This window comes from Rousettus aegyptiacus, unplaced genomic scaffold (genome assembly GCF_014176215.1).
Source record: "Rousettus aegyptiacus isolate mRouAeg1 unplaced genomic scaffold, mRouAeg1.p scaffold_m13_p_1, whole genome shotgun sequence".
Classification (NCBI taxonomy): domain Eukaryota; kingdom Metazoa; phylum Chordata; class Mammalia; order Chiroptera; family Pteropodidae; genus Rousettus; species Rousettus aegyptiacus.
In genome coordinates this window covers 185,438,600-185,464,807 of record NW_023416284.1, presented here as the reverse complement: position 1 = coordinate 185,464,807, position 26,208 = coordinate 185,438,600, and the positions used below count along the sequence as shown (strand labels likewise).

General features: G+C 45.2%; 3 protein-coding genes across 14 annotated transcripts in view; 2 read left to right on the top strand and 1 right to left on the bottom strand.

The window, feature by feature from the left end:
• The first annotated feature begins 2,827 nt into the window (after positions 1-2,827).
• PHF10 (PHD finger protein 10) lies at positions 2,828-20,031 on the top strand. Of its 3 annotated transcripts, none has more exons than XM_036223719.1 (12): positions 2,828-3,044; positions 4,125-4,231; positions 6,525-6,655; positions 7,282-7,359; positions 9,102-9,235; positions 9,328-9,477; positions 10,078-10,187; positions 11,685-11,838; positions 13,626-13,781; positions 18,188-18,296; positions 18,579-18,767; positions 19,833-20,031. In XM_036223719.1, the coding sequence occupies exons 2-12, from the start codon at positions 4,179-4,181 to the stop codon at positions 19,916-19,918; spliced, it is 1,350 nt and encodes a 449-aa protein (XP_036079612.1). In that variant the 5' UTR covers positions 2,828-3,044; positions 4,125-4,178; the 3' UTR covers positions 19,919-20,031. The 3 variants fall into 3 exon arrangements, with proteins under 3 accessions (XP_036079612.1, XP_036079607.1, XP_036079609.1); XM_036223714.1 differs by having other exon boundaries at positions 2,832-3,044; positions 7,276-7,359; XM_036223716.1 differs by lacking the exon at positions 2,828-3,044 and having other exon boundaries at positions 3,164-4,231.
• A 640-nt stretch (positions 20,032-20,671) lies between these two features.
• On the bottom strand, positions 20,672-21,964 carry CUNH6orf120 (chromosome unknown C6orf120 homolog). Its single transcript, XM_016125063.2, has 2 exons — positions 21,895-21,964; positions 20,672-21,517 (listed from the first exon to the last, which is right to left on the bottom strand). The coding sequence occupies exon 2, from the start codon at positions 21,471-21,473 to the stop codon at positions 20,919-20,921; it is 555 nt and encodes a 184-aa protein (XP_015980549.1). The 5' UTR covers positions 21,474-21,517; positions 21,895-21,964; the 3' UTR covers positions 20,672-20,918.
• The window catches only part of WDR27 (WD repeat domain 27), a 98,860-nt gene continuing 94,518 nt past the window's right edge, over positions 21,867-26,208 (top strand). For 6 of the 10 annotated variants that reach the window (XM_016125060.2, XM_036223698.1, XM_036223691.1 and 3 more), the window contains exons 1-2: positions 22,044-22,238; positions 25,187-25,375. In XM_016125060.2, the coding sequence (XP_015980546.2) occupies positions 25,187-25,375 (189 nt within the window). In that variant the 5' untranslated portion in view covers positions 22,044-22,238. Of the gene's footprint in view, positions 21,996-22,043; positions 22,250-22,503; positions 22,625-25,186; positions 25,376-26,208 lie in introns of those variants that run through there. The other 4 variants (XM_036223702.1, XM_036223681.1, XM_036223685.1 and 1 more) reach the window with 4 other exon arrangements.

Below are 26,208 nucleotides of genomic sequence, written 5' to 3'. Positions count from 1 at the left end.
ATCTGTAGAGGTCCTACCAATCAAGATACTTTTCAAGTTCCATGTCAATCTTAAAAATCTTAATTGTTCTAGTTACAAGTAAATTTTCCTCCATCTAAGTTGCCTTTAAGTACAATCTTATATTTGCATCAGTATTTGTATCATATTATCATATTCTTTCAGCATCGAAAATGCCTATAGGCAAGGATTGTAATCCACGCAGTAACTCTTTAACGTTCTGCCTTGCGTTGGATGAAGGCTGTATCAGTATTCATTGATTTGGAATGAAGAATTTTAAATTTGTATTTGATTGCGATACAGAATTCCCAAGGGAGAAGAGTAGACCCAAAAAATGTAATGTATATACATTAAACTGTCCCCACAATCCAAGGGCCTTGATCAGTTAAGAGAATCTGGGAGAAAAAGGTTGATCTTGATGGATTCAGTCAGTTAAGAGCATTTTCTTTAGTGAGTTCTTGGTAGGAAAATGAAGAGCTGGTCTGACTGAGAAAGCAAAGTCTAAACCAGGAGCAGTTTGTGAGAGTTAAGCTGTTGGTGATGCCTTGTGTGACTGGATGGCAGCGGGGAGTCGGGGAGAGTCAAAGCAGGCCTATGCATTAATGTCCTAGGTTAGAAGTAATCCCCTTATGTTTCAAACTCCGTTTGCTGAGTATAAGCAAAAATAATGAATGAAAAGGAAGCCATATTAACTCTAAACCCCAAAACATTCTCTATTGCCCAGAAACGAATCTTGTACATTCTAAGATAAATAAAATGTCTGCTGAGAGGTCAACTTTAACAAATTTCTGGCACCCCTGTCACCGTAGTAACAGCTCTCTGCCCTGTGTTAAGGTTCAGTTCCAGACTTAAAAAAAAAAACAACTTTGGTTGACTCGTAGAAGTGACCAGGTGAAGCCTAAGAACTAGGCTTAACAATAAATTCAGTTCCTGTAAAACGGCCCCCATTTCCCTGGTGCCTTTTATGGGCCGGGCCCACCAAGCACTATGGCCTTTACCATAATCCCGAGGATTCGGGGTTTCTCCCCGCTTTACAGATGGAAGAGGTTAAATGAGCTGCCAAGCACGGGAGCCGGAGTCCAAAGGTCAGCGTGTGCGCACACGTCCTGTGGCCGCGCGGCGAGTCGCGTGCGGGAGCTGCCTGCAGGACCCCGGGGCCGCTTTCCGTCCCCCCCCCCGGGGGCCGCCGCGCTGCGCCGCGCGGACCGCGTGGCATCAGGCGCACTCCGGGCGCCGCCGCCTCGGTCACGCTGCACGCGGCCGCGCGCGTGCAGCTGGGTCCCAGCGACTCCGGCGTCTCGTGAATTCGGCGCGCATCGAGGTGGCTGCGGATAAACTGCTGCGGCGGCGGCGGCCGAGGCCGTGGCCGGAAAGGACGCGGCGACCGGCAGGTGGCTCGGGAGCCGCGGCGAGGCGGGAGCAGGGAACAAAGGCGGGCGAGGGGCGGCCCCGAGGAGCGCGGGCCGGGGCGGGGGCGGGGGGGGCGGGGCGGGGACCCCCGGGGGCGGGGCGCGGCGGCGCGGCGGGAGGCGGGAGGCGGGAGGCGGGGCCGACGCGCGCGGGGCCGGGCCGGGCCGGGGGCGCGGCGGGAGGCGGGGCGGCGGCGCGCGGGGCTGCGGCGGCGGGAGGCGGGGCGGCCGCGGCGGGATCGGCGGGCGGCGGGCGGCGGGCCGCGGGCGGCGCCGGGCTGAGGGCCCGAGCCCCGGGGCGCGGCGCGGCGCGCGGCGGCGGGCGGCGGCGGCGTGGGGCTTACGTAGGAGGGAAGGCCGTGGAGGGCGGGTAGAGGGAAGAGGCGAGGGAGCAAAGGGATCCTGGGGGAGAGGCAGGTGGGGAGGTGGAGAGGATCGGAGATGAGGGAGGGAGAAGGGGCACGGGAGACGGGGAAGGGGAGGGAGGCGAGGGAGAGAGGCGGATGTGGACGTGGAGGAGGTCGGAGGGAGCAGTGGAGGAGGGAGGCAGGGAGAAGAGGAGGAGGGAGGGGGGAGGGGGAGGGGGACGCGGAGGTAGCGAGCGAGGGAGCAGAGGGAGCGCGGTGGCGGGGGCCGGGGGGGGACGGGAGGCCGTGGAGGGGGGCCCGGAGACGAGGGGCGATCGGGGAGACGGGCGGCGGGCGCGCACGGCGTGTCCCGCGCGCCCGTGGTAGCGACGGGGACCGACAGGGGGAGGAGGAGGAGGAGGGGGGGGCGCGGGCGCGCGTCCACAGATCAGGAGCGGCGATGGGGGCGGAAGCCGCCGGGGGGCGACGCGCGGGCCCGGGCGCCGGCGGCCGAGCGCCTGGCGGGGTGCCGAGCGCCCCCTCCCGGGGCCGGCCCCCGCCCGCCGCCGCGCCCGGGCCCGCGGGGACCCCCGGAAGCGCCCCCCGCGCCCGCCGGGCCGGCGGGTCGCGCTGTCCTGCGGACGGGGACGACGCCCGGGGCTCCGGGGCGAGTGGGGCGCCCCGCGGGCCGCGGAGCGTCGCGCGCTGTTAAAACCTGTTGTTTTTCAACTTTAGCGGGTCGTGACGGGAGGTTGGGGTGCGGGGGCGACGTTTGAAACTTGGATCCTGGTCGCCAAGGCGAGCCGAGACGGCCCCGCGCCGGGCCCGCGAGCGGCCTGAACGGCGACGTGGCCGCCGCGCCGCGCCCGGCCGGCGGAGTCCGCCCCGGCGGGTCCGCGCGGGTCGCTGCGGCGCTCGGAGCGGGGCGCGGAGCCGGGGCGCCCCCGAGCGCGGCCCGGAGGGCGGCAGTGACGCCCGCCGCCGCGGGGCGGGGGGGCGGGTCGCACGGTCCCCACATCCTGCCCGGCGGCTCGTCCCAGGCGCCGGCGGAGGCCGCGAGCGAACGGCGCCGTTGTGGAGGCGGCACAGGAGCGCGCTCCGCGTCGCCGGCGGTTCGGGAAGGCGTCCGAGCAAACCCAGCCGCGGCCGCGGGAGCCTTTATCGTAGTCGCGTTAACTATCGCCGGGCGCTTAGGTGCTGGCTGGGCTTCGCCCCTCGGGTCTCCCCGTGCGGACTCCCCTTAGCCCTGGCCGTAGGCCCGCCGGCCAGGCGCTGTCCCCGCCGGGTTCAGGTGAGGAGTGGCGCGCTCGGGGCGGCCGCGCCGCTGCCGAAGCGCCGCGCCCGGTAAGAGTCGCCGGCGGCCGGCGTCGGCCGCACCGCCGCGCGCTCTGCGGGGTCGCCTCCCTTTTAACATGCAGCAGGCGGACGGTCGTATGGAACCCAATTGAATGTTTGAGAAAGGTGTATTACTTTGATTTAAAACAAACAAACAAAAAAACCCATAAGCCTCTTTTCATTAGGCCTTAGCTAATATGTGAGAAATTAATTTCCTGAAGTTGATACTTCATGCATTTCTTTAATGGTCCGACTTACAGCCTAGATATTATTGTCACAGTAGATGATGTCACTTAAAAAATTTAAAGCCTCTCTTCTTTGGAGGGAGGGAGGGTGTTGCTGAATAGATTGATGATTCTCATCCTTACCAAGTTGTTATTTTTGTTTGTTTGTTTGTTTTGATAATAGCCAGTCCAAAATGTGTGAAGTGGTATCTCATGATTTTGATTTGAACTTTCTGAATAACTAACGATGTTTAGCATCTTTTCATGTGCTTATTGGCCATTTGTGTATCTTCTTTGGAGAATATTTTTGCTAAATTTACAACGTAAACAAGATTGGTAACCTGTTTTTAGTCTTTGCATGTCTTTTCACAGGGATATAACTACAAAAACAGCCTGTTAGTATATTTCTATAAACCAGCCATAAGTTAACTTAAACACTAAATGATCCACATATTTTGTTCTTAGCTGAGGTAGGAGAGTTCGCTTCAAGTTTAGAGTGTTGAAGCAATTTTCTGTGTTTGTTTAAACTAGAAGACACTTTAACTTTCGTAAGAAAACAAAAGTAGGTTCAGATTTACAGATTAATCGAAAGCTTTTTTTTTATTCCGATTGTATTAAAGATCAGTTTTTAGTTTTTTTCCAGGGTTGCCCATGCCACATTCTTGGCCCCTTTTTAATTATAATGGAACGTTAACATGTATAACTAGTTGTCCTTAGAAAGTCCATAAGTGAACCTTTTAGCAAGTCTGGGAAGATGCATTCTTTCCTTACTTATTATTTCTCGTTCTTTTTTGAATCCTTGAAATGTATAGGATGATAATGAAGATAATTCAAATGATGGGACCCAACCGTCCAAAAGGAGGCGAATGGGCTCAGGAGATAGCTCCAGGAGTTGTGAAACTTCAAGTCAAGACCTTGGGTACTGTCGTTTAATTGCTTAATAGTACTTTTTTGTGGTTTGTTTCTCTGCATTAGCTCTCTCCAGTCCTCCCCCTAGCCTTGACAAAGGCAGTTATCAAAAACTGTAGGTTATTTTTAGTCATGTTTTACTGTGTGTCACCAAAGTTGCTTTCGCTTAGTGCAATTTTTTTAATTCTGGTACAATACACAAAATTCAGCTTTTTAATTATTTTAAAGTATATAGTTAGTTCAGTGGCATTAATTATAATATTTTATAATCATTACCACCATTCATTTCCAGAACTTTTTCACTACTGAAAACAAACTTCATATTCATTAAGCACTAAAAATTCTCGTTTCCACCTTTCCCAGCCCCTGGCTAGCAATCACTCTTTCTGTCATTATGGATTTGCCTATTCTAGGTACCTCATATAAGTAGAATCATACAATATTTGTTTTGTGTCTGACTTATCTCAGCATTATTTCTTCAAAGCTCATCCATGTTTTAGCATATATTAGAATTTTCTTCCTCTTTAATGCTGAATTATACTCCTTTGTATGGATGTACCACATTTTGTTTATCCATTCATCAGTTGATGGACACCACAGGGTTAGTTCCAGCTTTTGGCTGCTGTGAACATTGGTATATCCAGATCTGTTTAGTGTCCCTGTTTCCTCTTCATTTGGGGGTATACTTAGGAGTGGAATAGCTAGGTTATGTGGTAGTTTTATGTTTTCCACAGTTGATGCACCATTTCATATTCCCACTAGCAATGCACAAAGTTTCCAAGTTTCCAGTTTCTTCTCATCCTTACCAAGTTGTTATTGTTTGTTTGTTTGTTTTTTTGATAATAGCCATTCCAAAAGGCCTGAAGTGGTATCTCGTGATTTTGATTTGAACTCTCTTAATAACTAACAATGTTCATCTTTTCATGTGCTTATTGGCCATTTGTGTATCTTCTTTGGAGAAATGTCTATTCAAGTTTTTTGCTTATTTTAAATTGGTTTAAATTTTTTTTTTTAACCCCTACAGTACCAAGTCTTCCTAGGTGGTCTCCCGTCCCACTACTAACCAGGCCTGAGCCTGCTTAGCTTCCGAGATCAAATGAGATCGGGCACATTTTGTCTATAGACAAAAAAATTTTTTGTTGTTGTTGTAGGAGTTCTTTATCCATTCCGGATTATTATTAATCCCTTATCGGATATATGATTTGCAAATGTTTTATTTTCCCATTTTATGGTTTTTTTTTAACTGTTGATAAGTCCTTTAATACACAAATTTTTTAATTTTGCCGAATTCCTTATTATCTATTTTTTTGTTGTTGCGCATGTTTTAGGTGTCACACCTAGAATCCATTGCTCAATCTGAGATCAAGAAGATTCACTCCTTATGTTTTCTTCTAAGAGTTTTCTAGTTTTAGTTCTTATATTTAGGTCAGTGATCCACTTTTGAATTTTGTCTGTGATATGAGTTAGGGGTCCAAGTTTCATACTTTTGTATTTGAATATCCAGTTTCTAAGCACCATTTTTTAGAAAACTAGTCTTTTTGTTCATTACTTTTAATTGGATAGGTGCATGCAATAGTGTCACATTCCTGCCTTTAGTATCCATTGATGAATTTAGAAGTCGAGTTGGCCCAGGTCCAGAAAACTATAGTATTTCCTGTTCAGGATTGGGGTTGATCTGCAGTACACTGGCACCATCAAACTGTGTCTTATTTCTTTGTTTCTGAGTTTGTGAAGTCTATCAAAACAAATAATTAATGTTTATAGTTTATAATGTTGAGAAATAGGTTTTTAGAGTTCTGCTTTCTCACCTTTTCATGAGTCACTGAATAGCAGGTGGGAAGCAGCAGTTGATTACTTTAAACCTTGGCTGGATGGGATAGTGGCAATGGGTGTTAAGCCCAAGAGAAAGAATTCAGAACTGGTATCATCACCGTTTTGGCCTAAAAGGTCTCATAAGCTAAAAAATGCTTTGTTCCTAACAGTTGTGAGTCTTAGTTCTGTATGATATGTTGAAAATGTTCTTTCTTTTTTTTTTTTTTTTTTTTTGGCATTCCAGATAGATGTTTCCTTTCTTTCTACCTGTTTTGTAATTTCCTCCGATAACACATGAAGTCATGGAAACTTTTTTTTGCATTGCAAAGTCATAGAAGACTGAGAATCTAAATAATTTAAAATAGTTTTCAAAATCATTAAAACTAAATAGCCTCAAAAACAAATCTTAAAAATAAATATTCTTAAAAATAAAAATGATTAAAATTTAGTAAAAGCTACATATAAGGCATAACATATATCTCTGTGGTTAGCTTTAGCTACTATCCAGCAGAAAATTTGATAGAGTACAAATGGCCACCTGATGAAACCGGAGAATACTATATGCTTCAAGAACAAGTCAGTGAATATTTGGGCGTGACCTCCTTTAAACGGAAATATCCAGGTATTAAGTCTTAGTTTGTGTAACAGGTTAAATCTACCTTTCAACAGTAATTCTTCTTGATAGGTTGTCAAACTATAAATTTTGAGTGTGACTTATAATATTTTTTACATTCTTCTGGCTGGTATTCACTTACTCCTGTCATCCAACATTTCTCTCTGCTATTATTCTGTTGTTTTGTCTCGAAAATGATTTAAAAAGAAAAATGAGGAAGATACATTTCCTGGGAACAATTAAAAAAATTACTTTATAGCTATGTGATGCAAGGGTTTTGTTTTTTTACCATTGCTCTTTGACCTGAGGAGCGGAGGCAGCTGTATAAGCTATATCTGAATTTGGAGAAAACTGTACTTCAACTAATTTAACATAGTTATGTTGACTTCTAGCTTTGGATTATTCTATTTTCAATTTTATTTTAACTTTTTTAACTTATTTCTTGAATTTGTAAAATTTTTTATGTAGCCCCTAAAGATATTTGCAATATGAACTTTTAAAAATCCTTGAAAATGTTAACTTTAATAATTTAAAAAAGTTTTTAAAGCTTTTAAATGTTTTACAAATGCACAATGTTACAAATGCAAAAAGCTATTTTTAATAGTTCTTTGTTCTTTTTTTTTTTGGAGATTTAGAGCGACGAGATTTGTCTCATAAAGAGAAACTCTACCTGAGAGAGCTAAATGTCATTACAGAAACTCAGTGCACTCTAGGTAATGAAAGCTTTTAATTTGAATTTTGAAAGCTAAACATTTATAAGGGGATACTGGATGAGTATTTATCTCCTTTCCTAAAATGTTTTACAAAACTAATAAAGTAGATTGAATTATTTAAGTGCTAAATTATTTTATTTTTGATTGTTAAAATACAAATGAGAATTATATGTTTTCCACATTTTCTAATAACTTTAGAAAATGCGAACAGAAGTGTCAAAGTGTGTGTGTTTCGTGTGCAAAATTTGTATAGTACTTGTTAAAAGTATTGGTCCTATGGACCCTGAGAAAGAAGACACCTACCAAGAGGGACTCCTGGTGGCTAACTGAGCTCATTTAAAAACAGCCTAACAGCTGTTTCTATACGGGGCCTCTCAAGTAAACTTCACTTTAGGGAGAAGCTTGCACTGAACTGCCTGTCTGCACTGTATTCCTGCCAGCTGAGCCAGCTCTTATAAAGGAGTTCCTGGAATAGTATTTCAACCAAGAGGACTGAGGATTTCTTGTATGGTTGGAGCTGTGTAGCTATATGCTCATCAGCATCTTCCCTGACCAATCAGAATGACCACATTTTGACCAATCAGGATAGTGCCTTTTGGGCCAATAAGACTGCAAGAACTTGGAGTCTTCATTTGTATGAAGACAGACCAATCAGGGCCCAGGTGTGGAGACTTCTATTTATGTAAGTCAGCCTGTCTTCGGGCATAGACTTTCCCTTTCCGCCAAAGGTGCGGGCTGTATTATTTTCCAGCTGGAGCTGAAACACAGGTGTCTCTCAGGACCTGGGTGAGGAGCATTCCTGCGCAGCGCAGAGCAGACTTTCCCTTTCCGCCAAAGGTGCGGGCTGTAGTATTTTCCAGCCGGAGCTGAAACACAGGTGTCTCTCAGGACCTGGGTGAGGAGCATTCCTGCGCAGCGCAGAGCAGAGCAGAGCTGTCTAGCCAGAGCGGCGCCTGGCCTCAGGGCCTTGCAGCCATGCTGCTTCGTGATTGCACTGTAAGACAGCTCAGATGAGCTGTTCCACGGCCGTGCTGCTCACGACTCTAGTACCGCAGTTGAGGTGTTGGCACCGAGTGCAGTTTCTCTCTTTACCGCGCGCCAAATTGGGAGTTTCAGTTGGTGTTGAAATAGCACCAATGACCATCAGTCGACAGTCTTAAGCTCTTAAAAGGCAAATTTTGCTCCATTTTCAGTAATTATTTTCATGCTTTATTTGTAATTTTTCTTACATAAACATTTTGAAGCAACATGGCTGTTTTTTAATATAAAAGCATAGGAATTCATCTTAGCAGTTGAACTATGAGATTTAAAAATTGCCTGAATGACTTAAATGTGCTGGTGCTTTTGGTGAAATTTGAATTGACTATAGTTTATCAAATTTGAAGACTAAGTACTGTAATATATTGAAAAGTTATCCTGTGTTATTGCCATTAGTATATATCATTTAGCATTTTTTTTCTGTAAAGGAACACATGTTTATACTACATACAATTTTAAAAAAAGAAACATGTGGTTGAGAAATTGATTTTTTTGCCTTTGCAACTTTGGTAATTATTTCTTTTTAATTGTTTGATTATATTGAGTTTTTTTTTAATTTTCAAATGTATTAAAATACTTTGACTATTGGAAAATCTTTTAAATGTAGAGTGGTCCGAAGGAAAAACAAATTTTGAGATGTGGGTTTTTTCGCTTAGGCCTAATTGATTTTCTTTATCTTTTTTTTTTTTTTTGGTCTAAAATAGGTTTAACAGCATTACGCAGTGATGAAGTAATTGATTTAATGATTAAAGAATATCCAGCCAAACATGCTGAATATTCTGTTATTCTACAAGAAAAAGAACGTCAACGAATTACAGATCATTATAAAGAGTATTCTGTAAGTATTGAGGTAACTAGCATTTTTATTTGGTTTGGGGAGAATGACATTTTGTAAAGTTATGTGATTTTCAACTGTAATATTTTTTTCAGCAAATGCAACAACAGAATACGCAGAAAGTTGAAGCCAGCAAAGTGCCTGAGTATATTAAGAAAGCTGCCAAAAAAGCAGCTGAATTTAACAGCAACTTAAACCGGGAACGCATGGAAGAAAGAAGAGCTTATTTTGACTTACAGACACATGTAGGAACACTTACACCTAGTCCCTGGGCCTTGCTTATTATTGCTTGTTATTGCAGAGTGCTCCATACCACCTTTTTTTTTTTTTTTTTTTACCAGCAACATGTCTTTTTCTTCCCCAGAACTTAAGATACCTTTTTAACGATGGCCTTGTAATACTCAGTTCACGTGTGTGTGTGTGTCCGTTGCTTTGTGGTCTACATTCTACTGAATGAGATCAATACCTCCGGTATTGTCCTTGCTGTGTGCCCCAGGAGTTGTTGTAGGAGATTTCCATATTCAGTGAATTCTCACAGTTACCATGTGAGGTTGAAACTAGTGTTTCCATTTCACAGATGAGGACGTTGAGCCACAGAGGTTTTATAAGTTGCCCAGGTCACATTGCTGTTAAGGGGTGAGAGTCTTTCCTTAGAAATGACCATGGGGAAGAGCTGGACAAAACTCCCCAGGAGAATGAGGAACATCAGCCGCCCCCTTGGGTGGTTGCTCCTAATGCCTCTTCTAGTTTTACTTTTTTGGGGGGAGGAGTGCAGTGGATTATTTTCCTAAAGCCTTGATTCCTACCATAGAATTAGTTTCGTGTTTCTCTTCATGGTCACCCAGGTTATCCAGGTGCCTCAAGGGAAGTACAAAGTGTTACCGACAGAGCGGACCAAGGTCAGTTCCTACCCGGTGGCCCTCATCCCCGGACAGTTCCAGGAATATTACAAAAGGTATTCGCTGATTGCATTTGCCGCCAATACTGGCTGTTGGCGAGGGACTTAAGAGCCTCTTGTAGTTGCCTCCTGAAAGTTTTGAGCTCTGTGAGTTTTACCATAAATGTCTAAGATTTGTGTCAGTATTTTTCATCTCTATGGTTCCGTAGTGAAGAGCACCCTTCCCTAGAATCGAACATCTGCTGATGGAGCCTGGACTGCCTCGCTCCCTGCGCACCTTCTGTGTTTCTGCAAACAGGTGCTAGAGGTTCTCTGGCACCTGTCCTCAGAGTGTGGTCCATGTCCCAGCAGCACTGGTGTCACTTGGCTACTGGAAATGCACACTCAGTCACAAGCTAGACCCACCAACTTGGGAGTCTGTATTTTCACGGGCGCCAACACGATTCGTGTGCAAATAAAGTTTGAGAAGCACCAACTTAGCCAGCGTAGGGTATGAAGGAAGGAGCAGAGTGGCCGCCAGGGCCAGTGTGGCCGCCTGGTCGCTGCAGCCACATCACTGCCCTGGTGGCCGCCGCCACTCTGCGTGGCAAGAATATGCTATTCCCAACCTGGAAGGGCCTGAAAACAGCATTGACGGGGTTATTTTGTTTCAAAGTCTCAGCTTTAACTTCAGCTGTGTTCTTTAGGAAGGCACAATTCTTTAGAGAACAGTATTTAAGGTAGATTAGAGGCTAATAATGTATGAAAGTCAAATTTAAATCATAGGTCACCAAATTTTAATTTTTTTATTTTGTGGTCAGCACCTTGTTAAAAGCGACGTGCCAGGTGACCACACCCTCTGCTTTTTGGTGCCATGTCTCAGCTGAGGGAGATGCTGGTGCAGCCCCGTCCCTGAGCGAAGGTCACAGAGCCTGCTGGCGAGGACGGCACCAGAAGTGTCAGCTGCCTGTGCGCTGTCTGACCCAGGCCAACGGGGTGCGAGCTCCTAGTTTCAGATAAAACATGATTAAAGTTGTTAGAAGACATGCTTCACATTGGTTTAAAATAATTTGTTACTGAAAATTTTGTTTCTTGAGTGCAAAGGACTGCTGTGACTGGTGTGTGGCGGTTTACTTCTCAGGTCCATCCGGGAGTTTGACTCATTGTCGTACCGTTTTACATGGGGTGCATGGACGACACGTGGGCAGTGGCGACGTAGGAGAGTGGGGAGGTGGGGTGATCGGCCAGCTAGGATTTTGTGTTGGGTGCTGTATTGTCAGTTTTGCCCTTATCTGCTGCCACTTACATTTTTGGGTCGAGGGTAAAAAAGAGAGATGTTATCTTTCGATAATATGAATCAAGCGCATATTTTACACTTGGTCTTGTGAAAACATGTTTAGGTTTTTTATTTATTGTTCCTACTTGATCCCCAAAAGAAAAATTATTACGTCTAATCATTTCTCAAAAGTATTTGGGGTTAATTAAGAAAATTTAAGACTATCTTTGTAGTTCAAAGATTAGTCTGCTCGTGCTTAGTAATAAAGGAAAACTGAAAACCATGCTTCTGAACGCCAGGTACTCACCGGACGAGCTGCGGTATTTGCCATTAAACACGGCACTGTACGAGCCGCCCCTGGATCCTGAGCTCCCTGCCCTGGACAGTGACGGTGACTCGGATGAGGCCGAGGACGGTCGAGGCGGTGAGAGGAGGCGAGCCGAAGGCACCTCGGTGAGAGCATTTGGCTTCGGGGGGAGGCGCCGCCTCTTTTGGACCTGTGCTAATTCCCTTCCTGGAGTGTGAAATTGGACTTGCGTTACCACCCTCTTTTTGAAAAAGTTCAGTTGCATATAATTTTCAGAAAACTATCGAGAAGTTATTTATTGTGTGCATTGATACAGACACGCTGTACGTGGCCTTTGGTAAGTTTTATAGTTGAAGTTCTTTTTGGTTATCACAAGCCGCTTATTTAGGCCAGGGTACCAAACACTGGTATACAATATTATATTTAATTATCTTGGTTGCGGGAGCATATTAATATGCTTAATAATTTTAGGCTTTTTATAGAAAATGTTAAGGTTCCTAATGACATCTTGTGCTACTAGGTTTTCCTGTATGACTTTTGTGGTAGCAAAATGCAGCTGGAAGACAGTGGGGCATTTGGTGTGCCCTGTGGAACGAGAAAGGACAAAAAGCGTGGCGGTCCAGGGTTTGACGCTGTGCAGCACAGCGCACGAGCCACCGACTGCTCTCCGACCTTTCCCTGTAGCCAGCCCAACCTGACAGGGTGCTCCCGTTAAGTGGGCAGTACGTTTCCTTGACACCAGTGGCCACTGAAACATAACTTAGAGGTACATGTCGCATAAAAGAAGCTGTCAGATACCGGTCCTGTTGGTTGAAGGGGAGCTCTGGTGTTGGGAGGCCGTCGTGAAGCCGACAGTCTCGTGGTGCCGTAATCCAGCGTTGCAGGGGAGCATTTTGATGATGTATACTGAGACTTAGGACTTGCCCAGAATTCGATCTAACAAAGACACCGATAGGAGTTATCCAAAGGACCTAATCAGATGCTGACAAAATTTAATTAAGAGAAATGTTCACTGGAGTGTTAATAGTATTTTTTTATTGTGAAAATTAGAAATCTAATGTCCATAGTGGGTGATATACTTACGTGGTAGATACGCAGCTCAAAGAATATTTAATGATGTGATAAAGTGCACATTACACTTACAATTCCATTAAAACACGTTCACACACACACAATGTAATCCAGTTTTGTGTTTTAAAAAATGAGGGTACATGTGTATGTAGGATGTGAGTGTGAGTGTGTGAATCTCGGTATCTAGCTATGTACCAACATTCACCTAGAAAAAGAGGAGTCGCATTCATGTTGCTAGTAGTTTTCTCAGAATGGTTATCAGGGTGGGTATGTATAACCTAATTTTTTAATTTATGATTTGCATAATTTATATGAGCGTAACATTAGAAATTTTTGAATTAAAAAATGAATTAAGTGATCAGATATTGAACTCCTAAGCTTCGAACGTCTAAAATATATCCAGTACTGTTGTAAAACCCAGTGATTTTGGTCCCTACATAGTCGAACATTTTGGAAACACGAGCGTGTGCTTGAAGGACTTCTTTAATGACTTGTATTACTCAATAAAAATACTCACACTTAAACATTTATTTTTAAACACTATTTTTGTATGAAATAACTATGCTCCCTTGTGACATGGCGAAACGCTGCAGCTGTAGTGTGTGAGAATAGCCGAAGCAGAGAATTTTGCCTCTGTTGACTAAGTCAGACCAAGTGCCATGACGTACTTACAGGATGGGTAAATGATTTTTAACGTGACTCATTTTAGTCTCCACTGGAAAAAGTTTTCTTATATTTAGCATTACCTTTTTACTTTTAAATTGGAACTCTAAAGCTGCTTTCGAATATTTTCTGTAGTTTTCAAAATTCAGACTTAAATCCGTGCGAATTCCAAGGGCTCTGTTTGTGTGTTGACCTCCAGGACAGCTCCTCTGGCAACGTGTCTGAGGGGGAAGGCCTTCCCGACAGCCAGGATGAGTCCTTACAGGGAAGACAGAGATCCAGGGACAAAGCTGCGACTCCACGGAAAGACGCTCCCAAACGCTCTGTACTGTCCAAGTCAGTTCCTGGGTACAAGGTAGAAGAAAAAAGCCCCTGACTCAGCTTCCTTCCTGACCAGCCTCTCTCCCTGAGATATTTTAACTTTGAATTTCAAAGTTGTGGAGCTCCTGCCGCTGCAGCTCGTTAGCCGTTCTCCTGTGGTGTGTGCCCTCTGTCGGCTTCCTTCTGTTTTGCTTTATTTTTCTGGTGGCTTTTCTGTCACTTTTGGCTATGGTTTAGCTTCTGTTTTCTGTATATGTACAATTTATAAGAGCTTCTTTTTTTTTTCTTCTAATTAATAACCAGGCAAGTATGAGTTTTTAAAAAGTCATATTATAGGCAGAATTTTATACCTTGTTTCTTCAGAGTAATGTCGGAGTAACCTCATCTGATGTTTGAAGTCTCATGGTGTTTAGTAGAGTGAAACATGCTGAGCTGTGTGAAGCATGGCCGGATGAGCCGTAGGTTAGGTTTCAGTTTTGTAGTGCCTTTCAGTAAGAAAGATCTGGGTTTAATCTAAGGATTATTTGATCCATTTGCCAAACTCAGCTAACTCTGTGGTAGAAAATAGTAAAACCGCTTACAGTGTGGTGATTTTTAGCCTAATCTTGGCAAATAGCTGATATAATCTTACGGTGGGATTGAGACATTGCGTGAGGTAATTGGCTCAGATACACTTGTTGATTTTTTAAGCCGGGTTCTCCCTGTAAGGTAGTAGCCGTCGGCAGCATCATGACTGTTGGTCTTTCCTCTGATGTCCGCCCCTTCCCCTTCCGAGGCCTAGGCGAGCCGTAGGTGGGGGCAGGAATATCACACAAGGAGTGGAATCCGCTGCGCGCAGGTTTGTGTTTTGGATGGTCATAGAAGTGTCCCGTTCTCTGAGTCTAGAATGTATCAGAACGTACTTTCCGCTGTGGTTACGCAGGTGTTTCGAAGGCCCGTCTAAGAGAGAGAGTTTCGTCAAGTGGAACTGTGAACGGCTCGTGTGTCAGGTCCCCCACCGCGGTCAGCCGCAGGGCCGCTGCCCAGCCGGGCCCTCTGACCACTCGTTTATCTTTTCTTGAAGGAAAAAAGCGACTTAAATTAGGATAGTCCATATTTATTTAGAAAACCCCTTTACGTAACTAACTTAAAAATTCATGTTTTTTAGCCTAGGGCAAACAGCGCCTGAGCGTCCTCCAGCAAGTCGGTGGGCTCGCGAGGGCGGCTTCAGCAGGCCGCAGCATGTGGTTTTTTACTTGTTTTCACGTATATAGTTTATGTGATTTTTAAAAACTAAATATTAAAATTAACGCGTAATAAGTAAAAGCGAATGAACTCCAAAGATTAAATTTCGGGAGGTCGGCCAGAGCGCGTGCCCCACGGCGAGCCGCCGTGTGAGGGAGGGCCAGGCGTGGCAGCCCCGCGCCGACGGCCTCGGACCTTCCGGACGGGCGGCCGCGCTAACCGTGGGTGAAGAAGGCAGAATCAAAATCGATGTTTTAATAGTGGCTGGAAATGAACTACTCAAAACTCGCATTGGTTTAATATAGAAGAAATCGTGTGGATTAACCTGAATTGGCAGTACTCGAGGGAGTCTTATGTGCACAGTACACGTTTTGTAATCTGTACTAATAATGTTTAGTGCTTCAGGTACTAAAAACGTTTCAGGTATTTCAAAGTTTGGAACAGCCAGTATTTAGACTTACTACATTAACATGAACGTGTTTATTAAAAGTTAATCTCTCTATGAAAAGTATTAATAAGCCAAGACGTGCCTAAATAGGGATACTTCAAGCTGAAGGTCATATATATAAATGTTTTAAAATAATGGAGTTAAGAAAAATGATAATGTATCTGATGTCTTGCTTAATGAAATTAGTGCTTGCCCTTAATTTGTAGGACAGTATTGTTTAGGTTACATTAACCTGAAATCAAAGCATATAAGTTATGATTCAGGCTTACATTACCAGTATATAATTAAAATCTATACTCTATTAGTGCTACCATGAAAGCCTCACTTATCTTTGGTTATTTTTCAAGCAGGAGAATAAGTGTTTTGTGAGGCTTTAATTTGAGAGACTGAGAACTGTTAGCATGAGTATTTTAATTTTGTCGTCAGTAGTGAAACTTTGATAATGATATTAGAGGTAGACTTGACCGTCTCTCGTTAGACACACATAGGGTCCTGTTCCACGAAGCTTCATGGGAGTTCTGCACGCTGTCCCCTTCCTCCATCAGCTCCACAGCACACTGAGAGACTGGTTTCCCAGTTTCCCAGCCAGCGGTCCGCATCTGCTGTGCGAGGTCCTGAATGTGAACAGTGTGACTTCTTAGAGAGCTCAGAATACTTGAAGGAACAAAGTTTTTGTACTGAGCTGTGGCACTATCATAGAAAACGCTAAAAAGCGCTTGCTCGCTTGCTGGGTTTCTCTCCCTCTCTCTCCCTCTCCCCACTCCTCCCTCTCCCCCTGCCCCTCCTCCCCATGCCTCTCCCTCTCCACCCCCGTCTCTCCCTCTACTTCCTCTTTTCATCAAGATGAAGACTGTTGGGTAAGAAAAACTTTAAGTGGTTTAACAAAACATGATTTTAAGCTTAGAAGTAAACCTAGAATTTTCTTGGTGTCCCTTTTATCATAGGTGTTTAATGTATATTTTAATGATTGTAGAACTTGAATGAATTGCTCTAGAATGTGAATGACTAGCCTTGTGTTTTATTCCTTTTGACTTCTGTAAAGGATCTCCTATCTCCTAAGAGGAGCTCTTCTAAGAATTTAACATTGTGTGGTTACTTTCTTGACTTTAGTGAAAGATATTAGAGTACTTAGTATGCCAGTATCTAACATAAACTACAAGTATTAAATAAGTATCTTTTACATTCAGTTCAGGTAACATAACCAAAAGATATTTCTTATTTTGGTAAGTTGAGGGATAGCTTTCTGCTGTATATTATGGCAGTTAGTTTTGATCATGACTGAACTAGAATTTGGATCGTAGAAGTGCACTTCCTAGCTATTTTTTATCGAGTATAGGAAAAGACAATGAGAACCTTATGCTTAGAATGTAGCAGTAACAACAGAGGGTAACTACACTGCAAGACTTAAACGGTTCGAGCATGTGACACTATCCTTTCGTTGGGGAGCAGGGTATGAAGCTATACATACAGGAGATGTAGAATAGTTAACGGTAAAGTTTTATATGTATGTTTTAACTTCCATGATATTTATTATTTTGTAGAGATATTTGTGATTGTTTAGAGTTATTGTTTTTATTATATTTATGTATAAGGTTGACTTTTTAAATAAATAAGCCAAAAATTATTTTTGAATGCCTCTGTCATCTTTTGCAAAGAAAGGTAATTAAAGAAATAAGAAGCTAAAGGAATTAAGAACAAATCGTTTAGGCCTAACAGGTTTTGAAGGTGGCATGAGACGTTTCAAAGCTGGAATACTAAGTCCAAAGCTGCAGTTTCATTTAGGCTCCTCTTTGGTTCAGTAACTTAGGAAAGGGAACTAGCAGGTGCATTTGGCTAGATTGGAATGAAACAAATATAATAATCTACTTAAAATAGTTTTTCTCTCAGTATATATACACACACCCCAGCTCCCATTGCATCACGGGCCCATGCTCGCTCTTCTTCTGCCGCTGTTATTGTGTGTTCATGTAGTGTGAATGAACATCATTTTATTATGGTCAAGGCTGCGATGTTCAAATGTTTTCCTTCCCCTGGTAATTTTAGGTGCAGTGAACCTTTTCTTCTTTTTTCTTTTCTATGTGTTACCAAGTGTTTTTTTAAAGCCCAAATACCTTCATTGAATTGAACATGGTTTTTAATATGGAAAATGAATGGTAATCACAATGTAAGGGGGTGTATTTTTTTGAAAATTTTTTTCTCATCTGGAAACTTATGTTTTTGTATTACTAGATGTGCAAAAGGAATAATCACCCAAGTTGGTTTTCCACAAACATTTATGCACATAACAATGTCTGTATGAGCCATCTTTCAATTAAAAATGTTAAAACATTGATTTTGTAACTTAGATTTTATAGATCTGGTTTTATAGCTTTGGAAAATGTCAGTGTTTAAACAAAATCAGTATATAAGCACTTGAAACTGAGCCATTTATAAGTCTAACTGATTAATAATAGTCATTTGTCTTCCAATTAATAGTTTGTCTTCCCTTCTAGTCATCATGCAGATCTTATTGTGCGTTTAGGGAGTGTAGGGTGCTACACTGAATCCTACCTGGCATGAGATCATGCCCTCGACAGAATTTTAAAATGAAATGTAAGGCTTTAGTCAGTAGGTCATTGTATGTTGAAAGGAGACTCATGTCGTTATGTCTTTCAAAAAGGTCCTCCTTAGCAAGTTACCAAAAGTAAAGATGAGGCGATACAGTAACAGTTCCTTTGAACCCACAGTAAGTTCTGGCATGAATTTATAGCCCTCTTCTACCCTTCCAGCCAAAGGTCATTCCAAATGCTCTATGTGGGATTTGTCTGAAGGGTAAGGAGTCCAACAAGAAAGGGAAGGCTGAATCACTTATACACTGCTCCCAGTGTGATAGCAGTGGTAAGTATCCACGTGTCTTCTTAACATTTTAACCACCCTATTTGTTGCTTCAAAAAACTAGGATTTTTAGTTGTCAGCTAGACTTGAACTAAGGAGTTAAGAATATTATAGGGTAATTTGTAAGGTGGAGATTAAGTCCATGCATTTTCTTGTGTTTTCATTTCTTTGGCAATTAAACATTGTAGCCATTCTTGAGAATCACAAAACAAACTAGCATTTCGTTATGCCATAGTAAGTTTAAAATTCTTGTGTGAAATACTACTAATGTCGGTTTTGGTTTAGGCCACCCTTCTTGCCTGGATATGACTGTGGAGCTTGTTTCTATGATTAAGACCTACCCATGGCAATGTATGGAGTGTAAAACTTGCATTATATGTGGACAACCTCACCATGAAGAAGAAATGATGTTCTGTGATGTGTGTGACAGAGGTTATCATACTTTTTGTGTGGGCCTCGGTGCTATTCCATCAGGTAAAGATTACAGAACTAAGGAACATTATCTGAGTGAAGGGACTTTCTCAACATCTTTAAAAGGCTCCACTAACACCATAATGACATGAAGTGCCTATAGAGCTTTCTGTTCACAAGTGACCAAGTTGTGATTACCGAGATCACATTCACCTGCTTTTAATCCCGAGCTCACCCAACTAAAGGACTAGTGAGACGGTAGAGTACCTAGTCTGAGTATAGCCACTGTCTTTCTACTGAAATGGCTAAAGCAACAGCATCGATTTGTTTCAAAGCCTTGGTTTTATTTTCATGTCATCTATTTAAAACTTTAACAAAGTGAGCACTTTGTCTTTGTACATATTAAACCAGATTTCTATAAATTGAGGCAGCATTAACAATTCCAGGTAACTTTAGAATGAACATAGAATTGAATAAATCACAGTAAATGGACTCAAATGTTACACAGATAATTGTGTAATTTTAGAACTTACTTGCATAGTTAACACTGTATAATACTTTCTATAAAATATATCCCTAGAACTAAGTTTCCTAGGAATCAGAAGCAAGCAACTTAAAGGATTTAAAGTTCTGCTGTAGTAATTCAGATCAAGTATTTAGTTAGTTGTTTATCACTGTGCTGTCAGGTTCTTGGTGAGTTTTAAAGTGCTGTGTCAGCATAGTACACCAGGACTTGAGAATGCTGTTACGACATACGGCTGCCACTGAGCAGCAGAGAAAAGGGCTGAAAAGAAGCCAACTCAATAGCCAGTTTTACATTAGGATTTGTATTATTGAACTTTTTAAGAATAGCAGTGATTATATTTCAGAAAGGTAATTTTTAAAGGTCTACATTTATATTGTTCCTCCAATGGCCACCTTTGCCTGAATTTCAAATGGCATTGATAACGGATTACCTTAAATTTATATTTTTCTCCTTAAATTAAGGAACTCATTTGTGCCCTTACCCCACAAATCCAGAGAAGACTATCATTAATGATAGCTAAGGAAGGAGAGGAGTTAAATGGGTTTAAAATTCAGTCGTTAAGTTAAATTTCATTCTATATTAACTAACAATTTTTTTCCTAGGTCGCTGGATTTGTGACTGTTGTCAGCGAGCCCCCCCAACACCCAGGAAAATGGGCAGAAGGGGCAAAAACAGCAAAGAGGGATAAAATAGTGTTTTGACCCCAATATTGTAACATGCATTTAAGTGAATTATTTGGTGCCAGTTTATATACAACATTCTCATTTTTATGCCAATAAAAGATTTTTTTTTTGAAGTTAACTATGTGCTTAAAATCTGCAAGTTGCTTCATTTCGGTTATAAGTTACTCTTACCCTTGCAGCCGGTATAGTCTATCTCCCAGGTTTTTCACTCAGCGTTTTAGCAGTCTTTAGAAATTCAGTGGAAATATTAGGCAACTTAATATGAAATACTTAACTATTCATCCATTAGCCTATAAGTTTCTAGTATTTTTATGAAATTTTCCTAATGTATATTGTTTCTGGCCTACCTTGGGGTCCATAAAAAAATATAACATAAGAATTTTAATAGGTAGCCCAAGGTGGTAAAATTACAAATGACCCAATGAGATGTGGTACAGCTGGGTTTAGCACTGTCATTAACTGGCATGGGAACAGAGCCTACCTGCCAGGAAATCGTTTGACTAGGAGGTATCATTCCTGCTCGGGGTAGCTCTGCGGCTTTTGTCCATGCTCTAGCAAGTACGAAGAAAGCATTACATTTCAGACTTGCTTTTAGTTAACTCTTCAAAGTTTACACATTGTAATTTCATATAGAATCTCTGAGTAAAATTATAAAGTTAACCTTTTGATCTATATACCTGCAAGAAAGGTTGCACTATTTTGATTTCTTTTATATAAACCTAAGTTACTGCAGTCTTTTTAGTCACCTGACAAGCTAATCAAAGTGGAGTTTAAACATTTTATTGTGCATACTCCTCTTACAGGAATTTCGATCTTTAACAAATACCGTGCTTACTGCTTTCCCTACTTTTGGGGTAACTGAGGTAACAAAACTGTATGGCTTTAGTTTTCCATCTGCCAACTAGAAAAGGTTAACTAGAATTTTCAGCCAAGTAAAAGTAGCTAGGTTCGCAGCAAACTGCAATCAACTTCAGGTTAATGGTATAGTTGCGTATGTTCAGAGAATCAAAAAAGAATTTCAAGTACCAGTTTCAAAATACTAATTAATATAGTCCAAAGAACGGATTCCTCTTCTTGAGATGCATCTTCTGGGGCGTAGGCATGCTTATGACTCGACTCTGCACCGTCTGAATAACCAGCCTCACCAAATGGGTACTGTTCGATCGTTCTATCATAATACACTTTCATTTCAAACTCGCTCTGGTGGTGAGACGGATGTCCATAGACCCCTATTCCCACAGGGCGTTGGAAATGCGCTGGTATAAAAACAATGTCCTGGCCACAAGTGACAGACTGCAGTTCATAGTCATCAAAACTCGGGTGGAGGGTGCTGTCAGAGACGTACAGGTCTGCGTCACCTTTTAAGCTCTGCATCTTAAGAACTATCTTTCCCTCATGATTCAACCTCAAATAGCTGTAGTTCCCAGCTCCTATCTGACCCTGAACAACGTGCAGAAGGATCCATTCTTCGGGGACCTCCTCCTCGTCGAAGGAGTTCACCCAGGACACAGCCTGCGATGCCAGCAGCATCAGAAAAGCGCTCTTCCAGGGAGCGGCCATGACTGGTGACGCCTAGCGTGGTGACTTCCTCATCTGTGAATGCTCTGTAGAGAAATGACAGGACACACTAAGCACGCCTGGGACCAGCAAACGCCTATTTCCACTCGGCCACATCGGGACGCATCCAGGCCACCAGTCAGGGGCTTCAGACTTCGGCCGGGTCCTGGGCGACCCCGGCGGCCCGCCCCCAGCTGCCCGCGCCCGCGGCCCTGTGGGCGGGGGCGGGGGCCGGCGAGGCAGGGACCGGGGTGGAGGCCATGCTGGGAGAGAGCGAAGGGGCCGGGCGGGAGGCCGGGGCAGCCCGGGGAGGGTCCGAGCGCGGGGTGGGCTGGAGGGGCGGCTCGGGGTGCGGGCGCGGGGCGGGGACGGCGCGAGCGGGCGACGGCCGGGGGCAGGGCCGACCTCCCGCCCCATGACTCACCACCGCTCCCCGCAGGCCGGGCGCCCGCGCCAGACGAGCCGGAAGTGAGGCGGCGCCTGGAAGTGAGGCGTGACCCGGAAGTGAGGAGTCGCCAGGAAGCGGTGGGTCTGTGAGTTCTCGCGAGAATGGCAATGAGGCGGGGCAATAAGCGGCGGCGGGCTCGTAACCAGGGCGACGCGGAGGGGGCGGAGTACCGGCCGCACGCTCCTCGGGGCTTACCTTGACTCAGCGTCCACCTGGCGGCCCTTTAGGTGAGAGACAGGTGCGCCGGGGGACCCCTGTTTGGACTCCTGTTACCTGTACGGCGCTCACCTTGATCTAGCATCCACTTCGCGGGCCCCCAGGTGAGAGACAGGTGCGCCTGTGGACCGCTGTCCGGGCGCCTGTTACGTGTTTCTTGTCTGTTCCTCTTAAGAACATGGTGCTTTTTGGAATGCTTCTGAAAGCGTCTTCTCTATGAAGTTGAGTTTGTTTTCAGGACTTATTGTGTTAGTTCAGAATTCGGTGTTAAGGGACAGCCGTTGGCTATTAAACGAGATTCCCCCGAGAAAAATGTTCATTTCAGAGTCATGCTTTAGTGCTGATTCCCATTCCTGTGTTTTGTTTTAGAACCTGCCGAGCCACTTCCGTGGAAACGGGTGGGAGTGTAAATGTTACAAACACGGCGTGACCTTTGTGCGTCTTTCCTAGAGCCCGAACGCCCGCCAGCAGCTGCACAACTTGTGGACGGGTCAGGCGCCCACGGAGATTGGCATGTGCTGGGTTAAACCCTGAGCTGTCACATTTTCATTTATGGGTGTGACAAGTGGAGAGACAGTCTTAGGCTGATTGTCTTCTGTGGGTTCTTTTGCCTGAAGTTGGGGGAAGCTGCCTCTGGGTGGCTAGTGACACACTGGTCTTTGGGCTAATGACGGAGATGACACTAGTGGGTCTTGACGCTTTCTCCCGCCAGGCCTGTCTTGTCACACGTGTGATACCCCCACGAGACCTGGGCTGTTCCTAACTATCCATTCTATTTCCCTGTGAAGAAAGCATATCAGGCTGGAATACAAAAGGGTGGATATAACATAGTATAAATCACTGGAAAAAGAAATTGTTTAAAAAGTCAGCATTTATAACTTACCAGCAGTCAGTGGTTTGCGCTCACCTAACGAGTCCTGTAGCACAAAAGTGCAAAATTCGTGCTCTGGAGCCGAAGGTCTGTGCAGTAAGGCTTCCCTCAGCCTGGCCAACACAAAGCGGGTGGAGAGTTTTAAAAATATTGAAGTGGCAAGATATAAAGAGTAGCGTGCTGCCAGAACCCAGCCCCGGGCGGCACTCGGGCCGACGTCGGCTTCAGTCTGGAGCCCGCCTGCCCGAGGCACACTTCTGGCCGCGGCCGCCAGCGGGGCGCAGCCCTTTCCCTCAGGCCCGGATGTATTTCCTCATGGTTCAGGGATCTGTGGACAAAAGAGATGGGCTGTGTGCTCCCCCACCGAAACACGGGTTACAGTGACCGGGGTCATTGCAACGGAATCCCCCTTTCACCAGGGGACAGATCTGAAATCCGGGTGGGGTCGGCGTGGGGCGAGTTTCCGACTAGACCCTGACCCTGCTGCCTGGGGCCCTCCTTGCCCGCTGGGTTCCGCGGCCCTTGGTCCTGTCCTCTGTCTGAGGCGGTGGGGAGCGTGGTGCTGTCCTCGGGGCTGCGGTGGTTCCCGGGCAGCTGTGAGGGTGGCGCCCCGCGCAGCCAGCACATCGTCAGCTGCTCCGCGGGCTTCGCCGTGCGTCCCCCACCCCCGTGGGCGCCGCGTGCCCCTGCCTGGGTCGAGTCTTTCACTGTCTCTTTGGCACGCTTGCTCTCTCCTCTTTCTTGGAAAGGAAAGGCTGGCGCGGGAGGTCACCATCCTTGCTCCGATCTCTTCTGTACGGTCCTTTGTTCCCCACCACACATCTAGAGGACTGGAAGTTTCCACCTTTTTTTTTTTTTTAGCCAATTTTGTGTGTTGGCTACAAACACTGATTCTTCCCCATCATTCCCCCTAGGGCCGTGGGATGAGCGCGCGCGGGCGTGTCCTCCAGGACAGGTTAATCACCTTTCCTCACTGCATAATGTGCATCTCCAGCTGTCAGGCTTCGGAATTTGCTTCCCGCCCCAGCACTCAGTTGCTAAGCGGCTCTCTGCGGGCTCACCGCAGGGCTCCTATTTCTGTCCAGGGCACCAGGCTGTGCATTCGTCAGATTAGGTCATGACAAGTGACCACAGCATTTCAGTGGCTTGATGGCGTTGTTGCTGGAAGGAGAGAAGACACTTTAAATTCTGAGTTAGCTCAAATTTTAACACACAAAAGAGACAAACGGATTTCAGCTGGGAGAAGGGAAACAGGCCCTGGTGGGGTTTGAGAGCAGCGGTGGGGACGGGACTCCTGCACTTAATTGGCCAAGGTGGGAGGTTTGACCAAAGTAATTGAGAATTTTTTTTTCAATTTTTTTAGGCGAGGCAACCCTTGGTTGACCTCGCAGATTGCAAGGACCTTGTCATCTTACAATCCCTTATTTTTTATTTTGTACTCTTTCAGCACTTGGTCTTCCTAGGAGGTCTCCCATCCAAATACTGACCAGGCCCGAACCTGCTCAGCTTCCGAGATCAGATGGCGTTGGGCTTGTTCAGGGTGGCCTGGCCGTAGACACAAGTGAGAGTTTTAACTCTAGCCTTGGGTGCGTGTTGGCACAGGTGTCGAGCCTCTTAGAGCAGCAGTGAGCGGCAGCGCGGTGAGTCAGGTGGGTCTGCTTGACCCTCTGCTCGCTGCCCTGCGTCCGTGCCGCCTCAGCTGCAGGCGGCTGCAAGGTGACACGTCCCTCTGCTCGCTGCCCTGCGTCCGTGCCGCCTCAGCTGCAGGCGGCTGCACGGTGACACGTAAGAGTGAAGTCCTTGGGTTGCGTGGTGGTCGTGCCACTGAGGAGGAGCCAGAGATGTGAATTCTGGTTGTGAAGTCGCGAATGGGGATCAGGGCAGCTGTGCGGGGTGACGTCCCCATCCCTGTTCCGGCGCCAGCGAGGCGGTGCCGCGCCCGGTTCTGGCTGCCAGCGGACCCCACGCCTAGGCCAGGCTGGACAGCCCGTGGGTGAGCGCCCCGCGTGGTCATGGATGCAGGGCCGCCAGGGTTTCCAGTGGCTTCTTATCCCCTTCCTGGGGAGCCGGGAGGGGCGGTGAGTCAGTAAACGCTGTGTCGTGTATAAGCACATCATCGGTAATTGTGACTAAGAGGCTCGTGTCACACCTGTAGCCCTTTTTCCTGATTTGTCTTTTCAGATGGAAGAGCCACGGGGGGATTTCTGCGCTGATGAGGGCTGTGCAGGTGACGTCGTCGTAGAAAAGTACCTGGCGGAGTCCAAGGTGTCCGCATCGCACGTGCAGCTGGCGTGCCGGGGGCCACACTGCGCCTTCCCCGTGGATGGCAATGAGCTTCGCGTATGGAACGCCGAGGACCCTTCTTGCCAGGTGTTTGGAAGTTGGCTGTGTTTCTCGTTAAGTCAGGTGCCGCGAGAGCCTTGCCGTCACCTGTCCTTTTCTCTGATGCTGTTTGGGTGACGTTACCCTCTGTACATTCAGTTAACAACTGAGAGTGAAAAATGGTATAACAGAAACATTATATTAAGTTTGATTTTTATAAAATAAAACATCTGGAATCATTTTATTAAAAAATAAGTCCTTTAGTAAGAATATGAGCAAGAAGAGATTCATCTTTTCCCCTTTCTTTTCTTTCTCTCTCTCTCTCTTTCCTTCCTTCCTTCCTTCCTTCCTTCCTTCCTTCCTTCCTTCCTTCCTTCCTTCCTTCCTTCTTTCCTTCCTTCCTTCCTTTTCTTTCTTTATTTTTATGGTGATTTTGGTTAATGAAATCCAGTAAGTTTCAGGTGTACAATTCAACAGTAAGGCATATTGCAGTTGTGCGTTCACTGCCCACAGTCAGATTTTTCTGTCACCACATATTTGACCCCCTTACCCCATCCACCTTCCCCTTCTTCCCTCCACCCTCTGCTGACCACTAGTCTATTGTCCATGAGTCTCTGTTTGTCCTTTTTGTTTGTTGCTTTTGAGTTTATACCTCACATATAAGTAATATCATGTGGTTTTCAACTTCTTCTGTCTGGCTTATTTCACTGAGCATGATTATCTCGAGGTCCATCCATGTTGTCGCAGTATTTCACCTCTTCTTATGGCTAAGGGGTATTCCACTGTATATATGTGCCACAGCTTCTTTATCCAGTCATGCGTTGTAGAACACTTTGGTCGCTTCCATGTCCTGGCCGCCGTGAATAATGCCACTGTGAACA